Source organism: Coloeus monedula, assembly GCF_965178545.1.
Source record: "Coloeus monedula genome assembly, chromosome: 4".
NCBI classification, from domain to species: Eukaryota; Metazoa; Chordata; class Aves; order Passeriformes; family Corvidae; genus Coloeus; species Coloeus monedula.
In genome coordinates this window covers 30889010-30911259 of record NC_138784.1, presented here as the reverse complement: position 1 = coordinate 30911259, position 22250 = coordinate 30889010, and the positions used below count along the sequence as shown (strand labels likewise).

Below are 22250 nucleotides of genomic sequence, written 5' to 3'. Positions count from 1 at the left end.
GTATTTTGTCTTTGATTACCAAAAATGTATTTTTACTCTGCTTTAAATTATTACTGGAAACATAAAAGATAATACATCCTGCAATTGATGGAAGATAACCTATTTAGTCTCTTTGGCATCTGTAGTACTGTAACAACTCTAGTGCCTTATCCCTGTAATTGCAAAGTGTTTTTAAAAATATTTTTCCCCCTTTTTTTTTTTAATAATTGAATTGTATTTTTTTTTTGTGATACAGAATTTGTTGTACTTTTAAATGTACTGGTATGCAAGATTTCAACGGCCATTCAAGGAAAGGAGCAGCAATATCATACAACTTCTCATAAGGGAGTTTACATAGTCAACAGAGATCCCAAATCTGTGAAATTCCTATACCAAATCTTCTTGCTAAATTGCAAAGTGAACATCAGCAACTCAAGAACCTATACACAAATCACGAGGAACTGTACAATTGCAACAGATCTGTTTTGTGGTTTTTTATAAAGCACAAAGTTTATGAATCTGTTGACCATCAATCTGCCATTCTGAGGACACTTTGGACTTCAATGCACAAATAATTCTGTCCATTTAAGTAAACATTGGAATTTAATAAATAACACATTTTGTATCAACACAGAAATACATAAAATTCTTTAGAAAAATATTACTTTACACTAAAAATGCAACAACTCCTAATCCTGACAAATATACAATTTTGTGTAGGTTGAGATGGCAGGATTCTGTTTCTGTGAACAGTTGCTGTAGTCCGTTTGATGACCATCCTTGGACATTTTCCTTTAAACTTGCAGACATGATGCTGACACTGCTATAATACAGTGCCTTCTTGAAAAGCTTCTATCCACCTGTTAGAAAATTAAACACTGTTAGGAAGCTGCTGATAAAAGAATAAATCTTATTGTTGTCACTAGCTACAGATTCACACAAGAAGTACCATCATACTTCCACTACCAGTTGGTCTGTGAGTGCAAATACCAAAATCTATCCCATGAATCCAAACATACAAAGCTGGCTGGAGACATATTAAGTGTTGGTACAAGGCAATATGATAGAAACTTTTTTTCTGTACCTCTCCCATACTGCAGTTACGTGCATGAAGAACAGGTGAAGCTGGGAAATCAAATGCTCAAAAAGTAGGCTATGCCAAGGTTATGCACACCCTTAAAAAACCCCAATACTCCTTTCTCTTATTTCACTGCAAACATGATCTGGGAGGAATAAGGACACTGCTACAACTGAGACAGCCCTTTGCATAACCCACGCCCTCTGCTTTTGCAGCAGGTAAAAGCCAGGACTGGTGGGGCTGAAGGAGGAGGTCACATGGCACATGGCAAGGCAGGGAAGGGTGAAGAGGGCACAGGGGCAAGTCCCAAACAGCTGGTCCAAGGTATCTCAAACTGGAAATTCGAAGTTAATATTCAGATACCTTTACTCCTTATAGCTGTGGTTTCTTTTCCTACTTGATTAGAAGATTGAGAAACATCCTCAGCTTCTCAAGGACGCAAAAATTAAAGTTCCTGAAGCAATCCAGTACTGAAGGACAAGTAATTCTGTTTTCTGAGTGAGGGCTGAACTGTGTGTATGTGAAGTTAAAAGACCCACATAATGAGCATTTTTTTTCTGAGTGAAAATCTTGGAAGAACTGAATGAGACAAAGACTGCAATTATCTTTATCATGGAAATTCAAACTGTCTTGGTATTCACAGGGTATCTAAACATTAGTCACAGATGTTGGCTCTTCCTTGTCCTGAGCATTTAATGTTGTAACCGCGTGCATGTTCTTTGAATTCAAGCTTTTGGTATGAACATATTAATCATGTATTAGTGCTCACGCCTGTCTGCACACACTACTCAAACATCGACCTTACATTTTAGTAATACTTCTAGTTTTTTCACTGCTGTGTATACATTAAAAACAACTACAGTGGAATACAAAAAAAATTTCATAAACAGCTTAAGCATTGAACATAGCACTGGAATTTAAAACCACATTGAAAAGTAAGCATCTGTTAAAATTTATTATTGCGCTTAGACAAATACATTAGATATTTCTTTGGTCCTATCAGGAAAAATTAGTGTCCACTGATGCAAACAGGCCAACAGCATGTTTTTGTTTTTCCTTTTAATGCTGTCAAAGCAGCATTTATTCTGAAGGTTCAGCATGTATCTCCTAAGGATATTAAATACTTGGAGAATGCTTGAAATTCAAAGTACTTAACGATGTTCCTAACCTCAATAAAATACACTGTGTCCAATTTCAAGTTTTCATCTGATGAGAAAAACCATTGTCTGAACATAAAAACAAAGATATTGAATGCCTTGGGTTTTTTTTAGTTTGTTTTATATAGTACAAATGAGGACACAGGGGAAACAACAGGACAGTATCTTAATTAACAAAGAAGCATTTATGCACATCTGCACAAAATAGTCCCAAAAATCAAATAAAGACTTCCACATTTTTTTCTTTTAGAGGAGTGTCATTAAGCACGTTCTCAGCTGTTCGAAACTTCCAGTTGTCCTGGATACTTTGTTTTTTAGAGTGTTCCTATTTGCAGAAAACTAAACGTGCATCCATTTGAATGTTTAAGGACTAATAATGGACTTGTTAGTGCATCAAATCTATTTAATAATGTAAAATTCATTTGGGAAAACTGCAGTGAAATCAGTCAGATAAGATAGGCATCTGGGGAAGACAGCTTACATGTATTCCTTCTATGCTCATTTCTAGTTTACTTTATGAATCACTTAAGGAATGTTTTCTACAGATAAAGCTTCTAGGTTATTTTATATGAAACAGACACAATACATAACTTGGTAAATATGGCTCCAAGTTCAGGCAGGACTTGAAATGAAACAGCTTTTTTGAATGGTCTTTGAATTCAAGCTTTTGGTCTGAGTGCATTAAGCATGCCTAGGTGCTCACAGGCATCTGCACACACACTTCAGACCTCAGCCCCCAAGTTTTAGTGTTTGTTTTATTTTTCACTGCCATATATTGATTAAAATAACTAATATTAACAGGTGAAAATAAAAAAAGGAACATATCTGTTAATTGTTAAAAACATTTTCTGGATTTCTCCAAAGGTAACATTCAATTTTCACTTGAGTAGACCAGGGTTAGAGGAATGGGCTAGGAAAAAGATTTCTTATTTTATCTTTGACTTTCTCATTCTCCTACATTCAGTCCTAAGCAGAGGAGAGTCTGCTTTCTTCATTTCAGAACCCTAATAAAACCAGAACCTTATGTTTAAGTAATTTAAAACTTTCATTTACTTATTATATAATAAGGATCTTTTATACATATGTTAATGTGTGAATATTAACATTCACCAATTCTGAATTTTCTAGAAATATGTAACAGAAATTAATTCAAATAGTTTCTTACTTTTGAGCTGAATGGGGATCATCTGCCTTGAATATGTAGAATAAAGTGTTTTTGTGCAGTAAATGGAACACTCTAGACTCTGAGTTTTCACCTTTTACTTCATTGACTGTGAATCCAAGTAAAGGCTGGCTCTCTAATGCTGCCACATCCTATGTAACAGGGAAAAAAAGGAAAAACGACAACATTAGAGCTTGTAAGACATACTAAGGCATGTATTTAGACTTCATACACCATACCACTGCAGCAGATAATACAACAAATTGTTATAAATAGACACACACAAAATTCCACTTTTTATATTCTCCATGCATGAGTCAGGGGACAGGAAATAAAACCTCGTAGACTTCAACATTGCTGATGCTCTTCTCATTTCCCTGATAACATCTACCTTGGCTTTTACTGCATAGTCTCCTCATTCTGCCTGGCAAGGACTTCTTGTATCACCAGATTAGCTCCCACCTGGCAGCAGACCAGAGGTCCATCAAGCCCAGTGCTCTCTCCAGCAAGCTCCGAAGTCAAGTGGGATGCTATTAACTGTACTGAGTATGCTAAAAGGAGTGTGGTGGCCGGTGAACAAAAATTACAAGGGACAGAGAGTTCTCAGTAAGACAAGTCCCTAGTACCACAAGAACCACGTCACGTTAGGGTGACCAGAAAGGCTTCTCCCAGGATGCTTGTTCTGTTACGTTAATCTATCCCAGTTTGGATTCCCCAGTTGGCTGTTGCCCTCTACCCCTCCTCACTCCCCCAGAGCTGCCCATTGGTCCCTGTTCCCTAGTCCTGCCTTTTCCCCACCCCCGGATAAAACTGGGAGCTTTGGGATCATGGTTGTGTTTGCCTCTGCACCCTCTGACAGTGTAGCAGCAATGAATGCCCCAGCTGGAACGCACACAAATGCCCTTCTCGACTCTTTGCTACCGACTGTAACACTGAGCCCACCCGTGCGTCTGTGGGGGCACGCGGGACCCCACGGAGCCGGGCAGGGACGGTATTAAAGAGGAGCTACAGAACCAACCTCTGTCTTCAAACACTGAAGTCAAGATCCAAATACTTTGAATGGCTAAACTTACCTCACTTTCCTTGCTGGAAATTAACAGGATAGGGGAAAACAAGGTTGCTGAGTGTTCACAAATGGTCAACTAGAAAAGACTCTTCCTTGTTTATATCTCAGTTACTTCTTTTTTTTAAATACTCTTGTCTTTTTATTAATGAATACAATACACAACATTTTGGGAAAGGAAAAAAAAAGGATTTTATCCTGTACAAATTCCAAAACAGTGTTTTGTAACTAGGCAAGGTCCTGCAATGCTCATAAACAGAAAAAAAAAAAAAAGTAGCTAAAACCCCCCCAAAATGTACATAAACACTGACACATCAGGTAAAGATTTTGGTACAGTGAAACAAAAGTGTTCCATGACAGCAGCATTTCTTGATACTGGAAAAGAGTCAAGTAAGACTGAGCAATCTGTTTTACTGTCTCAGGTCTTCGTACCACTAACAGGTGATTGTTTTACTATTGATCTTTCTATCACTTGGAACTAATAGAAGTAGCTTTAAGTGGCTAAGGCAACACTGCACCTTCCCTTAAGAGTCTCTAAATAATGTCTCCTGCAATGGCTCTCGAAGATGGAAACTAAGGACAGATATTCCTCAATTTAAGAAAATAGGAAAGAGTTAGTTTAGTGATTGAACTGCAAACTGAAGCTACTCTGTAAGGTTGATACCTCAGAGGAAGCCAAGGAAAAGAAAATTTAAGGTGACTGTCACAGACTGGTCTGTCTTTACCTCTGCTAATGTCTCTGCAACGGCCAGAAGAAACACACACAATGCTCTGAAATAATTTTCTAATTGATGTAAAAGTAATTGTTTTCTACATAATTATTGAAGCTACTTTTAGAGCTAGTTGGGTTGGGCTTTTTTAGTACTGCCAATGCTGTAGTGGAAATAACATCACAGGTTTTGGACATAATTCAGAAGTTCTAAAATAAAGGCTGGCAGGAACAACCCAGGAAAAAGATCTGAGCACAAACCAGGAAATAACTAGAATGGGGGGTGTTGTGGGGTGAAGAAGGATAAATCCTTGCATGGCCAGGATGGGCTGGGCCTTACATTTTGAAAGAAAGTGAGGGATAGCAATACCTTAAAACAGATGCTTTGGATATCTTGCTCTTGAAAGCTAGTAGTAAACTATAACAAACAATACAAAAACCTGAAGCCCAAGATCTGTCAGTGCTACAATACTTACATATACGTTACGAAACGTTCCAAGATGCAATAAAACTACATCCTCAGCACATGCTGGGATGTGCAGACTATATATATATATATATGTCTGTGTGTGTATATATATACAAACATATATACATGTATTTATACACATATTAAAATATACATATATGTTAGAGATTACTCCACACTGCAATAGGGCTACACATTCTAAATAAAAAAGCAAATGCCATTACATAAGATGCATTTCTTTTATATCATATAAATACTCCAGGCTGAAGACAACAGTATGAGGAGAAGTAAAGAGATTTAGTTTAGTCCTTTGTCAAGCATTCAAAATACCTTATGGAACTGCAGAACAAGATAGTTCAAGATGCTTTTATAATGTTGGCTTTGCCACAAGTACATTGTGATGCACCCAAACAGATCCCCCATGTATTCAGCTGACTCAGAACATACATACATCTGAGCTATGGTGTGCAGTGCAGAGGTACTCAAAGCTAGGTCTGGAATCAGACACAGCATAGCTATATCAATGTACTATGGTATCAAGGGCCTTTTCAAAATACTGCACCACAATCAGATCACTGTAAGGTGATCTAATTTTATAGCTTGTTTCCAGATCATAAGAATAAACAACTTTGTTACAAAGACAGTATTATCATTGGATATTTTATTTCTAATATGTAGTCTCTTACCTCACTAGCAGCGTATGTATATAGCACCTTATTTTTTATAACAAACCATAGGTGTTTCCATGGTTTCTTACTGCCCTTAGATCTGTGTAGGTAGCCACTCATTGTAGAGTCTTCTGTATTTGCTGAAACCTGAAGAGGAAAAACAAAACGAATCAACAACCCGTTAAGAGTACAAGTTTTCACAGTACGACTTTTTTTTTTTAACAGATTTCCAGAGCCCTGCCTGGCAGAGACTCAAATTCTTCCCTGATCTCAGGTTAATGTTGCTCACTAACTCAAATGGACGCAAGAAAAATTATTTTGTCTGCTACCATCTATCTGGTCTGGAAGAGAGGTTTCCACAGTCACTAAAGGTTGGAACTTAAATTGGATGCAACAGGACAAGAGAGAGCTGCAACACTGAGCAGCATGTACAGCTGAAGAACACACATTCTCATATAAGAAGAATCATAGAACCACTGGGTGGTTTGGGTTGGAAGGGACCTTAAAGATCATCTCATTCCAACTCCCCTGTCATGGGCAGGGACACCTTTCCCTAGGCCATAAATTGTCGCTGCTGTCCCCAGGGACGGCGAGAAACTACACAAGTCCAGGATGGGGTTCAAAGGCCAGAAATGGCTCTATTTAATTATATAATTCAGCTTATATAGCTTTGTTTGCAAGGATGGCATAAAACCATTGGATGCTTGACCATCCACCTCCCAGAGGGATTGGCTGAATGGCATAACACCCATTTCCAAAATATTTTCCCAGTGAACCAAAACAAGTCTGTGCAGGTGTGAGATAGAGAGCTGGTTTACAAGAACCGTCTTCCACTGTTTCTCAGCTAAAGCATGAGAAAGGAAAACTTCGCTAAATGCTTCAGCAGCTGGAAAATTCCTCTGCTCCTGCTCTTTAGCATCCACAATAGATGGCTCAATGCCCCATCTAGTCTGGTCTTGAACATTGCCAGGGATGGAGAGTCCACAACCTTTTTGGGTAACCTGTTCCAGTTCCTCACCACCCTTACAGTAAAGAATTTCTTCCTAATATCTAATCTAAACTTACCCTCCTTCAACTTACGAGGGGTGCCCCATGTCCTATGACTACATGCCCTTGTAATAGGTCCCTCTCCAGCTTTCTTGTAGGCCTCTCTTCCAGTACTGGAAGGCTGCTCCAAAATCTCCCTGGAGCCTTCTCTTTTCCAGACTGAACAATCCCAAGTCTCTCAGACAGTTGTATTAGGAGAGGTGCTGCAGCCCTCCCTCAACTTAGCAGCCCTCCTCCGGACTTGTTCCAACAGTTCCATGTCCTTATTATGTTGGGGACCCCAGAGCTGTACCGCAGGTGGGGTTTCACCAGAGTGGAGTAGAGGGGCAGAATCACTTCCCTTGCCCTGCTGGCCATGCTGCTTTGGATGCAGCCCAGGATGCAGTTGGTTTTCTGGCCTGCCAAGTGCGCATTGCTGAGTTATGTTGATCTTTTCACCCACAAACACTCCCAGGTCTTTCTCCCCAGGGCTAACTTCAATCCATTCTCCACTCAGCCTGTATTTGTGCTTGGGATTTCCCTGACAAACAAGCAGGACCTTGTGCTTGGCCTTGTTGAATTTCATGAGGTTCACATAGACCCACCTTACATGCCTATCCAGGTCCCTCTGGATGGCATCCCTTCCCTCCAGTGTGTCAACTGCAACACACAGCTTGGTGTCATCAGCAAACCTGATGCTGAGAAAAATCACTTCCCACTCCCAAGACCTACAGTAAGCAGGGTTTCATTCTACCTCTTCTAATCATAAACCAAGAGCTGAGTTGGTGTAGGAGTCCTGTCACTGACTGTTGGTACAGAGGTAAATCACAATTCAGGGAAACACAGTTTTCTGTGTTTCCCTGAATTGTGCAAGAAAGAAATTACAATTTCAACTATATCTCTGAATCAGTCTCACGGGTGTTTATGCATGTTACACACTGCATGTCCCAGCCTATTTAAAACTAAGGCCCAAACCACAGTCAGATTTTGACTTTTGATTCTAGGTAAGATGGTTAAAGTAACTTTTTTTCTACTCTTAATATTGATGATATAATACCAAAAAAGCACCACTTTTGACCAATAAAACACTTACTTCTTTGAGGGCTGCAGGAATTTTTTTCTGCTTTCTTCCAGAGGGAATACTTTGTAATACTGTAGACAAGGCACTTGATGGAGATTTATGGTTGACTGGGGATCCGCTCTTAGGAGTGCACTGGTTATCTAAAATGCACAGGATGAATATATTGATTTCATGTCACAGATGACTAAACAGAGGCAATTCATTCTTGGACTTTTCTTCTTAGAAACAGCTGGCATTTTTATTCAGATTACAGTGCTGCAATAGTAACACCTAATCGTGTTAAATTCAGCACTGAATTAACTTTTCAGTGTTATCATCAACACCACAAGTTAGAATTCCCCAAATCACAATTGTAGTAAAAAAACACAAGAAGTTTAAAACTAAACAAATTGATCTTGTTTGTTTTCCAAGTCTGTTTTCTTGTTGTTGAACTGCCTTTGCTCATAAAATTAAGTCTTAAAAATCACATCCAAATTTTACAGCTGTCCTCTGCTGTCTGTACTTTGTCTTTCAATTCTCTATATCTGTTAACTTCTCAACCTTATTCAATAGGGATGTTCCTCTTCCAGCACACACACACTTCTGAAGCATTCCCATCTCCCAGAACGTGCCTTCTCCACTGCCACAGCAGTTACTTCATCTCTCTTGGAAGACTTCTGCAACACTTCACTTCTTCAAAACCCCTTTTTCTAGCAACACCCACCACTTTTGTTACAGCTGCACCTGGAAACCTGGTGGTTTCATAAAGACTACTTCTAGAGTTGTTCCTGAACTCAGTGAGCCTCTGAAATAATGAGCAGAGCAGGAGAGCAATGGGTTTGCCAGCTGTACTGCACCTGCTCCCCAGCCCTTTTCCCAGCTAAAGGCAGCTGCAATTGCCTGCAGCACAGCAGCCTCTAGTGCCCAGCGCACACACCTGCAGGTGGTTCAGACAACGGCCTTCCCCCTCACCGCAGGCTCACGCTGTCATTTCCAGGGTTATCCATGCTTCTTTCTGCATCCCCATGAGAAATGTCACCCCCGGCATGCTGGGATCCATAGCTTTATTATTTCTCCGGGTACTACAGATTTCCTGATACCCTAGAGCCTAGATACCACTGGAGCCTCTGCCAAGGGAAGGGCAGCAAGCTCTTTCAGTCTGTTCACAGCTCATTTGTGTACTTTATACTCAAGTATTTCGACTTAATTCACAGCAAGTCCTGTGAGATGGGACTGGATTCCCATCTCACTGGGAGGTGCTTCCACTGATTTTACATTTGCTTCTGCATAGTGATATGAAGCTCCGTGAAAGAGACACATAAGAGTTTTCTCAGGATGAGGACACTGACCCTGGACCTCCTCTCTAAGCAAATGTTATTACCATTAGGCTGTCCAGCCATTGCTTTCCACTAGGCACCACATTATCTGAAAGTGTTTCAATGAAACTGCTCTAGCTGTGGTGTTTTATGTTGAATCCATGTTGCCAGTGTTCAGTAGGCAACGGTTAGGAGTTTGCTTTCAGAACTGAGGTACAGATATGCCAAATCCTTGAATTCCATATGAGCTGAGGCTTGAGGCCATTTTTTAGAACTGAAGAGACTCAGCTTCAGAAAGATTAAGACCTATGTCTTTACAGAGCCCCAGACCTTCAGCCACCTCAGCAGCTTAGCTGGCAAAAATGAAGTTTACAGATATACAAGCTACAGAGCATAAAAATACACATGAACCCACTGGGGGAGGTCAGGATAAGCTGCAAGGAGTCTAATGTACACTTGCACCCTGTGATTAATGAAAAGCAATGTAACACTTGTTAAAAAGGAAAGCAGCATAATTGCCATATGTCATTGCCACAGGGTAAAGGCGTACATGTTTCTGGAAAGGAAGAGCCAATGAAGTGCAAATTCATTTCCTAGCTTGCTCCACAGAAACTTGTTTGGCATCTTAGAATCTAGATGCCTATCATTTCTCAGGCACAAGCAGAATTAAATACTTGAACCCAGCAGTAAAGATGAGATGCAGACATACCGTGTTAATAAAAGTAAGACAGTTTGTGAAGATTTTCTTTACCTTGCTTTTGTAGCTCCCTGAAGCAATGATCACATACTCTTGCTGGCTGGTTTTTCATATAGTCTAAGCCATGTTTGTTTGATGAACAAGCTTGACAGACAATCTGGAAACAGACAGAAACAGATAAAAGCATTATGGTACATGATGTGCACCTGTAAATCACCAGATTCTCAAAGACATTCACTTCATCACTGTTAAGCCCATAAAAACCTGAAATAGGCACTATTTCACAGTGAAAATGTTTTAAGATCTTGGCTTTTTTCTTGTGTCTTTATGTTCAACATGCTGTCCTTTCCTCCTCTAAATGACAAAAATTTAAATATTAAGAAAAAAAAAATCAGTGAATTATGAATCAATACGCCAACATTAATGATGCATAAAAACCAGAACAAGCCTACTGTGTTACTGAACTGTTTCAACCACAACTTTTTGAAATAGCTAAAAAGCCATTGCTCTTTTGATGATTTCTTTACAACACAGGTGTCTCAACTGCATTGCATTCTAATTTTGTATTCTCCCTGGATTAAACAAGAAAGACAACGTTTATTAGATATAATTTTCATAAGTGTAAAATATAAAACAAGACTGGTACTAACTTAAAATAGAAAATCATTATTTATCTCATGAATATTAGTGAGGAAGATATTTCTTCATTTCAGCTAACATTTGTGGGTATTATGGAATTGCAAAAGCAACCCTAAATAGCATTCTGGAATGCAAAATAAATAACATGTAGCATGTTGAAGGTTGAATAGTGGTCTGTCATAACACCTGTCCAAAAAATCCAAACCCCAGCCCCCAAACCACCAACCTGAACATGTTGGTTCTAACCCACATAATTATGTCAGAGTACAGAGCTGCTTTGAAGAGTAGTTGGGGTGATGAGGCTCCACCTGAATGTCACACAAGGAACATGAATGACTGACAGAAAAGGTAACCACAAAATACCCAACCTTTCCACATGCCCTGCAGTGGTGCCTTCTCCATGTCAGCGTGAATTCACTCGTACAGATCATGCACATGGTGGCTCTCGTGTCAGGGATCCAGATGGGAGCCTTTGATCCCAGAGGGCTATCTTCTTCCTGTTTCTCTGGATCTGCCTGAGAGAACATAGGCACAATACCACTACATTCAGTGAGGAGAAATAAGACTAGGATTCATCAGTGATTATAGGATAATGCTAATGGTGCTGGAAAGCCTTCTTTGATACATTGTCATGGTCTTAAATGTTATCTGCTATTTCATCAGTGACCATTATAATGCAAGCCTGACAACAGAGATGCATTTACTGATTTCAAGCTTTACCAGCCTACTGGGATCAATAGCTGCTTTATTTTAAAATCTTTTAATTTCATCTTTCTGTGCACAAGGCTACATAGAGAACTGTGATTGCTGATTTGGGTTTTTTTGAAGAAAATTTTAAATTTATGAAGTAGATAACATTATGAAATATTCTGTTCTACCATCTGTTCAATTATTTACCATCGTGCTTTATTACTTGTCATGAAATACCTCGTTTCTCTAAACACCTGTGAGGATATTTTATATTCAAACGGGGAACAAACCAACAATAATGGTGGGATATACCTCTTCAAGGCTTTTGCTTGGATTAAATGTGATTCTCTTTTTTGTATATTCTTCAATCGACTTGGAGATAGCTTCTAACCACTCATCTCTTTCTGTAGCAGAACTGTTGGAGTAAAAAACCGACAAAGCAATTTATTATTATTAACATTTAAAACAAAGAAGCAAGTGTTGATTAGAATTCCATTAACTTTATTGTACACTGGAGTAACTCTTTTGCGAGTTCAGCTTATAGACCATCTACAACTCCTACTGAAACTGGTGTTATTTTTTAACCTTTGGCACAGTGTTATTTATGTTGACTAATACTAAAAAAGATTTCTGTGTCTGTTGCTGTCATGTGGATTCCCTCCTTCCCTTTCCTCCTTCCAAGGCTTGTCTCTCATTGCCTCTCCCTCCTCCCCCACCCTTGAATAGCCTGGATAACACTTGTTTAAATGATGCTCCCAGAACAAAGGCATGGGCCTTTCCTCTTGAAAGCAACCTGAAATTTCAACAAACCTTTTTTCTGCCCACTTCCTTCTGTATCAGAGTGCAGTTTGTTGTACCCAATCCTGTGAAACTCCAAGCTTCTGTCAGATAAAAACACACTGACTCTTCTTCTGCCTTGTGCTCCTAACTATTTGCTCCTACCAGGTCATGCTACTTTCAAATAATTTTTTTTTTTCCAAAATGTCTCCATTGGATGAGCTAACTCAAAGAGATAAACAGAAAAGCTTACTCCATCTCTTTATCCCCCAGCTGGTGGATCACTATACAAGTGCAAGGAAAGCATTAGGCTGAAGTGGCACGGCAGGAGGAGCAGAGAGCACAAGCAGTACCTGGCACAGCAGGACCTTGCAGCTATACTGGATTATGTGCAGTGCCAAAGCACCTCCTCTGGCCATGGGCACAACACCATTTTCATAAATCCATGCTGTTCCTGCTGTAAAGGGCAGCCTGCTATCCTTTCTCTCAGCCACTAGGTCTTATTTTCACTCTTGTGCCAGAACATACAGAGTTATGCAGTGGGTTGGATTGGGAAACAAATCCATATTAAAGCAAGCCATCAGCCTGCCCTTCCTCTGGATCAATTTACTGACTAGGTAAATTCATCACACAGCTGAACAACTACTTGTGCAACACAGAGAAGGCTCTGAGGAAGGATGAAGCAGTTTTGCAGCAGAGGAACAGCTACTGTTTAAGGTGCCATGCCAGCCTAAAAAGGGCTTCTAAAATTTAAACAAGAATTCACTCCCAACATTTTTTTCTATTCCCCACTTTTTAATTGGTATCAAATAAATTAATTTGTTTAAACCAAGGAACTGAATACAAATATATAGAAAGGAAAGTTAGGGAAGAGGAAAGCAACGACTTACACAAATGAGGTCTGACACCAATTATTATTTAATGGTTTTGTAGGTGAATTTAGAAGCTTTCATCACCTTTGAACCTTTAAGGAAAATACTTTGCATGGGGGGTTTGAACGGGATGAAATGAGTACTATGCTGAATCAGAGAGGACAAATCTGGTAAGGTAAATGCACAGGCACAAGTAAAACAAAAAAAAAAATTCTAGCACACACAGCAACAAAATCAGAACAAAAGGAGGAGAGATAAGATACATGCAAGGGCAAAGCAATGCATTAGTGTCTGTCCAAACAGCTCACATTCTGAGTGGAACATTTTGTTCAGTCTATTTACCTTTGCTTCCTCAACAGGAAAAAACAACTGGTCTGCATTAACTATGTAATATTCATAACTCTAAACAAGTCCTTTGGCTTTTTCAAAATCCAGTTACATTTAATTAGATTCCTCTAACTGGATTAGCTAATTAAATTTAAAGTTGGCACAGGTTTTGGAGATTACGCACCACCACTCCCCCCCGATCACGTGGGGACTGCTCTGTACGGAGCAGCTTGCACAATGAGCTACAGGCTTACACCCTAATATTTCACTAGGAAGCTCATGCTTGGTAGGTTTGCCAGTGGAAGCCTTTAGGATTGTTTACAATCCTTCAGAACTTAAGAGCAAAGGTGGTGCCACTGGTAACTGATGTAATGGTTTGCTGCAGCAAAATCGGCAGTTTCTTCTGCTGTCACTGCAGCCATCCCCAACAGCTGCCCAGCCCTACCACTTCCCTTGCTGCAGGTCCAGTATTTGTTGCATCCTTCCAAAAAAAAAAAATTTTGTTTACTAAAATTGCAGAGGTTTCTTGGGTTTTTAAACACTGTTATTTTTATTTATTCATTTAAGATTTAACATAACAGTAGAAAGCTTCAAAAGTCCTTCAAAAGGACTGCAGAGAACCCCAGCAATGGCTACTACTGGCAAATGCATGTGCTGGGGGCACATATCCAGCTGCTCAGTGGAGCTAAATAGCTCAGTGGCCCCAGGAGGACACTCAGAAGCATGTCCCTCTTGTTTCCAGGATCAGAGTCTTAGGGCACCTCTCCCAGCTGAGCCAGTCTTGCCTGACTATCCTTAGCTAGGATAGGAAGAGATGCAGCTGTATCTATCTGCCCAGGGTAGCTCTTCACCAGCCTTACTGAGGGGCCAGAGCACGTCAGGCTGGCATGGCAGTTGTTTCCAGGACCAAAGCTTTCCTCCTGTACAGTGCTGCCTGCATCTTGTAGATGCACAAACTTGTTTTTCTGATGAAGAGATTTCTAGTACAATTCTGCATTGTACTATGAAGAACAATTCACATTCCTACAGATATCCCAGCAAAACTGAAACCTCAACCCAGACTATATAAAGCAGAATACTAATGCAGTCAGTAAAAGTGAACCTGAAGTGACAAAGAATCTTGTCTAGGCATTAATCCATATTTCTGTTACTAACTGGCCTACTTTTTATTACTAGCAATTTTTCACTTCCCTGTCTCTGCTCCCAGGATCATTTCAGAATCTCTTTTTTGGTGTACACTCCACATAATGCTTATTATTTGAAAAAAACCCACAGAAATGAAATTTGTCTCCAGTGTCTTTAAAACTAACTTGAACAGTTTTGAAATTAAGATTTTATTTTTTTTAACCATTTAGGACCCAATATGCTGTTAGAATGAGGCATCATTCAAAGGAAGATGTAGCCTGGGTTGACAAGACACAAATTCTCCTCTCATTTAGAATATTTATCAATGGGAACAACATAGTTAATTGGGAAAAATGTAAGCAAGCACCTGTTGCTGGCAGTGTTTTTCAATTGCTTCCCTCCTACTCCACAACAGGCCCAGTTCTGGTGACAGACAGAAAACAATCTGAAAACTGTCATTTACATCTGGGGCCTCCAGCACCTCCTTGGTGCCATGTAAATGCAACCTCTGTCTGTCACTGTTGTGTAACTTAGGGCTCTTGCACACACATGGCTTCCAGCAAGTATAAAAATAACAGAGCTGAATGCTCCCCAAAGATGCAACATCAACAACACTAAAACAAAAACAAATTGTAGCAGCCTTAGTTGGTAATATGAGGTTAATTCCAGCAATTTCAAGGTTAAGACAAAAGCATGTCACAAACTATGCCAAATTCAATGAGAAAATTATATATAGGGGTTTTCCCCTATAGACCAGCACATCTTCCCCAGGAGTTGCTTTTAATCTACCACTTAATCAGTTCATCAAAAAGACTAGTCTGTCCTGTTTTGTGAAAAATACGTAGTTTGTATGTTAAGATGATAACATTTTCAGAAGTTCCAATTTTTTTTTTCCAATTCTTTTAAAACAACTGGAATAAATGTGAAACACTGTTTCAAATCAAGCAGAGATAAATCCACATTGCCTACTGCCATCCCTTGAATGCCTTCATGTGTCTGTGTGACATTCAGTCACCAAGGCACCTAAGCAGCACAGACCTGTTCATATTACACTGGAGCACAATCATCCCCTAAACTGTGAAATGCATTTTTTTTCCCTAGTGTGCAGAAGAACTATAAGAAACATTTAAATTTGTTGAAGAAATACAGAATTACTCATTTCAAGTGTGTTGTTATAAATAACTACTGCTCTGACAATTGAGCTACTTCTTTTAGCTTCTTTGACAATGTTAACCTTGGTCTACCCCTCAGCTACAGATACTGCTATCTTTGTGCATTCTCATGTCAGTATTTACAAGGTCACACAAAAAGCAGCAGTCTGCTCTTGCTCAGCTTTGCTAAATAAAAGAGAAAACATGTCTTTCTTCATTGGTATCAGCACTGCCACAAATGTCAGAACATATAAAACTTCAACTCAAGCACCATAAAAACAACAATCCACAAAACCAGGCCTAAAGGCATCTCAGTGAAGGTGACCAGATCTGCCTGGGCTTAGTGACCACATATCCTTTTGCTATTACATAGAGAATTTGGTAACATAGAACATATCAGTAATTTTAGAAGAGCAAAAAAATACTGAAAAGCAAAGCTTAAAGTGAATTGCAACCCTCTCAAGGAAAGGCAGTGCAAGGGTAGTATTTCAATTTACTTAAAGTTTCTAAAGGTGTAGCTAAGGTGAAAAAGAGGAACCAAACAATGGTTTTATTCACTCTGATTTACTGATCCCCTCTATTCTGTAATCACTCTAGCCAAGGGTAACTTTTCATTACACTAAGTGCAAAACAAGCTCTAAAAAGCTTGTGTGGTCTGTTTGAAATCACACAGTTTTAAAATCACTGTTCATTTGAAAGACTTACCTTGCTGAAAGAATGAAGGATCTCTCTACACTTTCAATGTTCAGTTCATTCTGATACGCTTCCTGAGTTGGCTTCTTAACCTTCAGCCGAGAGAGAAAACTTCACATTCAAACTGAAATGGTACTTTTGTCGTTGCTTTGATTTTATTTCCTGTAAAATCTCTTACATTTTTATTGCAGAGTAAGGGTACACTGGAGAGAAAATACTCAGGAATAGGAAATCATATACCAGTCCAGAGGGCCCAGCTACACTAAGATTACCTGCAGCCCATCCTTTTATTTCACTGGTTCTTATACAAACACTGGAGATGTACAGGGGGAACAAAGCTCAAGAGCTGTCAGACACCTTCCATACATGCCCAGGCATGTTGCCCCATGAGCACCTCCTGCAATTGGGCAAGAAAAGGCACTGCTGCTGGTGCAGCATGAGATACAGCCCACTGGTGTACCGCAGAGTGGGCAAGGGCTGCACTACCCTGTTGATCCTTCAAGCTACCAAATTTCAACCATAAGGGGGCTTAAAAGTCAAGGGTGGGTCTGAGCCACTGCAAGACATCTGCTGGCAAAAGAGATTTTGTAGCTCTGCCTGCAAAACTTCAGACCCAAGTGCCAGATCTGCACTGCAACTGGACTTGGTGATTTTTTCTGACAGGACTGGAGACAGTGATTCTCAAGGCAAGGATTTGCTGTTCCCATTAACTGTCATGTCAGTGACTGAGTCATTATATGGCGTGTATGTCCCTTATCATTAGCCAGCGGGGCTCAGGGCTTAACTCTGATGCTCTTCACAAGGGCTCAGGCAGAAAACCTGTGTCTTCCCTCACAGTTAGCAAATCTCTGTAAACCACAGAGAACTGATCCACCAGGATCTTACCAAGCAAAGATGCCTAATCTCTGGGTGTGAGCAATAAAAAGCAGTGAAAAGGCAGAAGTGAGGCAGTCTCAACAAAATACAATACAAAAAATAAGCAGGCAGACTGTTCCAGAGTAGGACAACACTGGGTGAAATGCAGCCAAGATGATCCTGTGGCAACAGAATGTTTCGGGAAACCTAGACAGCAATCCCACAGGCCACATTATGCAAAGAACATTAAGCCTGTAGGATTGCTCTGGAACATAAGCATATTTAATATATCTCGCCATCAGTAAACACGCTGCGTTTTCAAAATTTGAAGGCCTGAGTTTAGGTAGATTTGGAGAAAGGCTGACTTTAAATAGTGACTCACCTTCATTCCAGCCAACGACAACATGTTGTTGAGTTTATACATTCCTGACTGAACTGGAGTAGTATACAACAGGGCATCATTGAACTGTAATACAGGATGCTTTTTAATGACTAAAGTTTGTTAAAAGACAGATAATTTCAGATGCATTTTACTGGAAGTACAGAACTCCTACAGCACTGAGATAACTGTCCAGAAGGGCATCCTCTTCTTCCTATTACTCCACTTAGAATCCAAGAAACATTTTCATGTATAACAATAGGTAGATAACAACAGGCATCTATTTATAGCCTCCTTGTGTAAATATACATTTGGCACGAGTAAACAGTGCACGGATATCAAAGAACAGACTGTCAAAAGGGACAAAAATGTTTCTCGTGTACACAGGTACATAATATAGCAAACTACTTTAAAAGAATATAAGAATTAACCATTCAAACAAATCAGAGCAATCCGGAAACTAGGAGATAGCAGAATGGATTAGCAATTTACAAGGACAGACTTAACCATACCTTGTGAATTTTACCAGTTTAAAGTGCATCTACTGTTTATTTCCTAGTCTATCAGACTCAGATTTGTTCAGTGCATTTACTGAACAGTTACTAAGACTTTCTTATTTTCTGTGCTGTTCAACACATGGATCCAAACTTCATATACTGCACATAAACAAATACCAAAACCTGAAGTGTCTCATAAGTTCTTGCTATGCAATTCTTTGCAAAATAATCAAATGCTTCAGGAGCCTTACTAAATATCCACTGCATGATAAATCGAAAATCACTGTGTTTAATGGTATAAATGCTAGCCTGTACCATTTAAATCTAAAAAAACCCTCAAACCAAAGAAACCCATTGCCCCATAAAGCAAAACAAAGAAAATCCAAGATAGAGACACTGAAATTAGCAATATCTGGTTTGTGAAGCTTGAGATAGCACCAGATTTTTGAGAGTATTTCCATAACTGATATAACACACACTCCAGGACTGCTTAGAGAAGTATTTCTTCATAAGAAGAACTACAAGACTACAAGACAGAATTCAGCCAGGACTGTGAACCAATAATGCCATAAATTACAGGGTAACAGCTGCTTTACTATCTAAATAGAAGAGATAAACAAAAGGTTCAAGTGGAGACAGAAACTTCAGAGATGCACAGAAGTTTCAAAACAAAGCAGTAGCAGAGACAGGAAGAGAACCCAGTATTTAACTTCCACCCAGTGCTCTGCTCGGGATGCATGTGGGCTCCTACAAGGGGAAGGAGAGAGGAGGCAGAGGGGGGAGATTGGAGGAAGGAAAGGAGGGATGGAAGGGTGCAGTAGCAGCAACCAGAGTTCTAGGTTTTAAGACCTGGTACAGCTAAGAGGGATGGAGTAACTGTGTTACTTTCCACAGTACCACAGATGTCTTCTCATGAAAACTCTCAGATTTTAAATGTTGTTCAAAATAATACATTTTAGTGAGAAATACTTTTCCATTAAAATTAGTGCATATGACACAGATAATATCTCTAAATTAGAACTGACTGAATAGAACAGCAACAATTAGTAATTTTTTCTACTATCTGCAGTTATTAGTTATGTTTGCAGTGTGATGTTTTAACTTAAAATTACACTAGTGTAAGGCACATAGCATCTCACCAGAAAAAACATTCGTGGCTGCATGACCTTCCGTGACAGCTTCATCAGTGTTCCCTCTTTCAAAAAGACCTAGTAAATTAAAGCAAGAAATGCAAAACGTAGCTTTTTAGGGCACAAGCCATGCAAATGAGGTGACTTTTTAATAACTATTATCATGATTATGATTATGATTATTATTACTACACTAGAAGTGCTACACAACTTTTGAGATTCAAGGCTCCTCTCTGAGAAAAGCTGTTTACCCTTAGGTTTCTCTAAGAGTGAGTGTGGATGACTGCATTACAGTTTTCCATGCTGCACTTGAAACCATGACAAATACAAGGTTAAGCTTGAGGACAAAAACCTGCCTGCAAGATCTGGCAAGGAATCATATTCTAAAAATTCTAAGTTTCCATCAGATAAACATCTAAAAAAAACCCCCACACATATTGAGAGGCAGTATTTATCTGACAATTAGAGCCTAATAATGAAGCAATGGACCAATTTTCTTCTTGGTATATTCCAGCGTCAGTCTTTGCTCGCATATCATCACCACTTTCACTGCAGTGTGCTGAAGGCCATGTGGAGCACCTACCCTTCCTGGCTGTACGATCTCATGGTGCCCATTTAAACTGTACTGGATCTGCATGAGTTTCTGAAAGTTATCCTATGGAGGAAAAAAGCAGAAGGTAAGTACTTGCCCTTGCATTCATGACTTTTTTTAAGGAAAAAAAAGAGAGAGAAAGAAAACTTTAATCAACCAGCTTCATAAGGCAAAATACTTACTCCTTGCTTCATGATGTCATTGGCATGGTTTGCAACTTCTATGACAACAGCTAAAGCATCTGAAAGATGAAGGAATCATGTTTTGGTTATACAGACCAATTAGCATTGGTGTAATGCAAAGCACAGATATCATACTGCATTTCCACATCATTCCAAGATTGAAGGACCTTATTGTACAGTCACTGCATTCAGGAGCACTTCCCATAAATCCCAGAATCTTTGGATCATGGTTTTTAGTAAGTATGCCCTAACAAGTCATTGCTTCAACCAACAGTGTCAATTATTTCTTACAGCTACTCGAAACAGTCCACAGGCAAAACTAAATTCCAGTTTCTCACACAACAAATTACTTACTCTACTTACAGCAAAAAAGTTAACAACATTTTAACAGAGACTGTGTATGGACTAGGATTTTACCATTTTCCCCAAATGCCATCAGTGCCAGTCATGGAAGGCTACCTAGAAAAATTATATAAATCTCTGCCATTTCTTTCTTCTGCCTTTAGTTTTGCTGCACCTCAAGATAACAGTAAAATTCAAATTTCTAAATTTCAAACTTGCAATAGCAGAAGAAAAATAAATATCTGAAAAAAAAGTTACCAAATATAAGCAATTATATTAAGTACTGACATTTAATAGCCAGCAACTCAACTGTAATATATGCTAAGGTGTGAGTGCAAAAAGCAGTTATATAAAATGATTAAGTGAATACAGTGAGTGTTCAGTCCAAGGATCCATGCCATACAAGGATCTTATCCAAAAACCTGCAATTTACTTAAGCAGAAAAAAGACACTTACTTAACTGAAAGGTGTGACAACTGTTCTGATAAAATGTAGTCTCTAAAGCATTTAGCACCTTCTGAGTGATTGAATTACAGTCAATCACTTCAAAAAAAGAGTACATTTGGTTAAAAGTCCACAGAGAAACGTACCAAACCAGGTAAAACCAAAGCCTCAGGGTTTTTTCCTAAATAATCATTAAAGTGTTAGTACTGCAGAATGCATACACTTCCTTTATTGTTGAGTCATATTCAGAAAGGAAGTATGTTAAAAAATATAGCTTTCTGAACTGAAAGATTCAGAAGGTCATGAAGCTATTTAAGAAAGTAAACAGACGTGAACAAAAAGCTCCTCCTAAGCCAATCGAAGGCGAATTTTTGTGCAAGATTGTCACAAACCAAGGTGATGCAAGCACAGAGTGATACAGCTAAAATACACAACACATACCAAGCATTTGATTGGAATTTAAGTTTAGATATAGATGTCACGGTATCAAGCGAGCCTGCTGAAAAATAGCTGGTGGTCTCTTACTAGAAAATGTTTGCTTCAGGCAAAACACTCCCCAGCTCCCACCCACGTGGAAGAAGATGAAGTGAAATTCAGCTAAATTCACAAAGATAGGAATGACTACCTAATTCTCTGTTATACTTTCCTTCATCTCTCAGTTACTGTTAAAACCGTAACATTTTTTTCACTGACTTCAAGCAAGATCGAAGAATTTTAGAGAAAATTATAAAACTTGCTGGCTATTGAAGGGAAAGTTCCAGGATCTCAGGACTACTTATACAGCCAGGACTAAATGAATCTAAACAACAACATAAAATAATCTATAGGGTCAAAGTCCATAAACATAGTGCTTTTTGGCAGGGAAGAGCATTCCACTTATACCACTTAGCTGAAGTAACGTATTCAAATGAAGGTCAGCAAGAAGAATTGTGCTATTTGGGTTTTTTTCCAAGAGTACTAATCACAACCAAACCTAGTCTCCCTCTCCACTCCTTCCCCTCACTCCCAGCCCCCGCAGTGGAATTAAACAACTAAGCAAAGTCAGAACTAAGTTAAGCTTAATTACTACAAGAAAGATCTTGGTGAGTAAAGATTAGATCTTCTTTTCTTACCCAGGTTCTAAGATGCACTATCAAATATGTCAAATATCAAATTAACACTTAGTTGTTAT

The 22250-nt window shown here is 39.1% G+C and overlaps 1 protein-coding gene across 1 annotated transcript in view; it reads right to left on the bottom strand.

The window, feature by feature from the left end:
* Positions 1-209: 209 nt before the first annotated feature.
* The window catches only part of FGD6 (FYVE, RhoGEF and PH domain containing 6), a 70913-nt gene continuing 48872 nt past the window's right edge, over positions 210-22250 (bottom strand). The window contains exons 10-21 of the mRNA XM_082279699.1: positions 20294-20352; positions 20103-20174; positions 19529-19597; positions 17896-17979; positions 16671-16750; positions 12026-12128; positions 11392-11538; positions 10439-10541; positions 8405-8532; positions 6304-6432; positions 3380-3528; positions 210-839 (exon numbers count right to left, since the gene is read on the bottom strand). Of these exons, the coding sequence (XP_082135825.1) occupies positions 803-839; positions 3380-3528; positions 6304-6432; positions 8405-8532; positions 10439-10541; positions 11392-11538; positions 12026-12128; positions 16671-16750; positions 17896-17979; positions 19529-19597; positions 20103-20174; positions 20294-20352 (1160 nt within the window). The 3' untranslated portion in view covers positions 210-802. The remainder of the gene's footprint in view (positions 840-3379; positions 3529-6303; positions 6433-8404; positions 8533-10438; positions 10542-11391; positions 11539-12025; positions 12129-16670; positions 16751-17895; positions 17980-19528; positions 19598-20102; positions 20175-20293; positions 20353-22250) is intronic.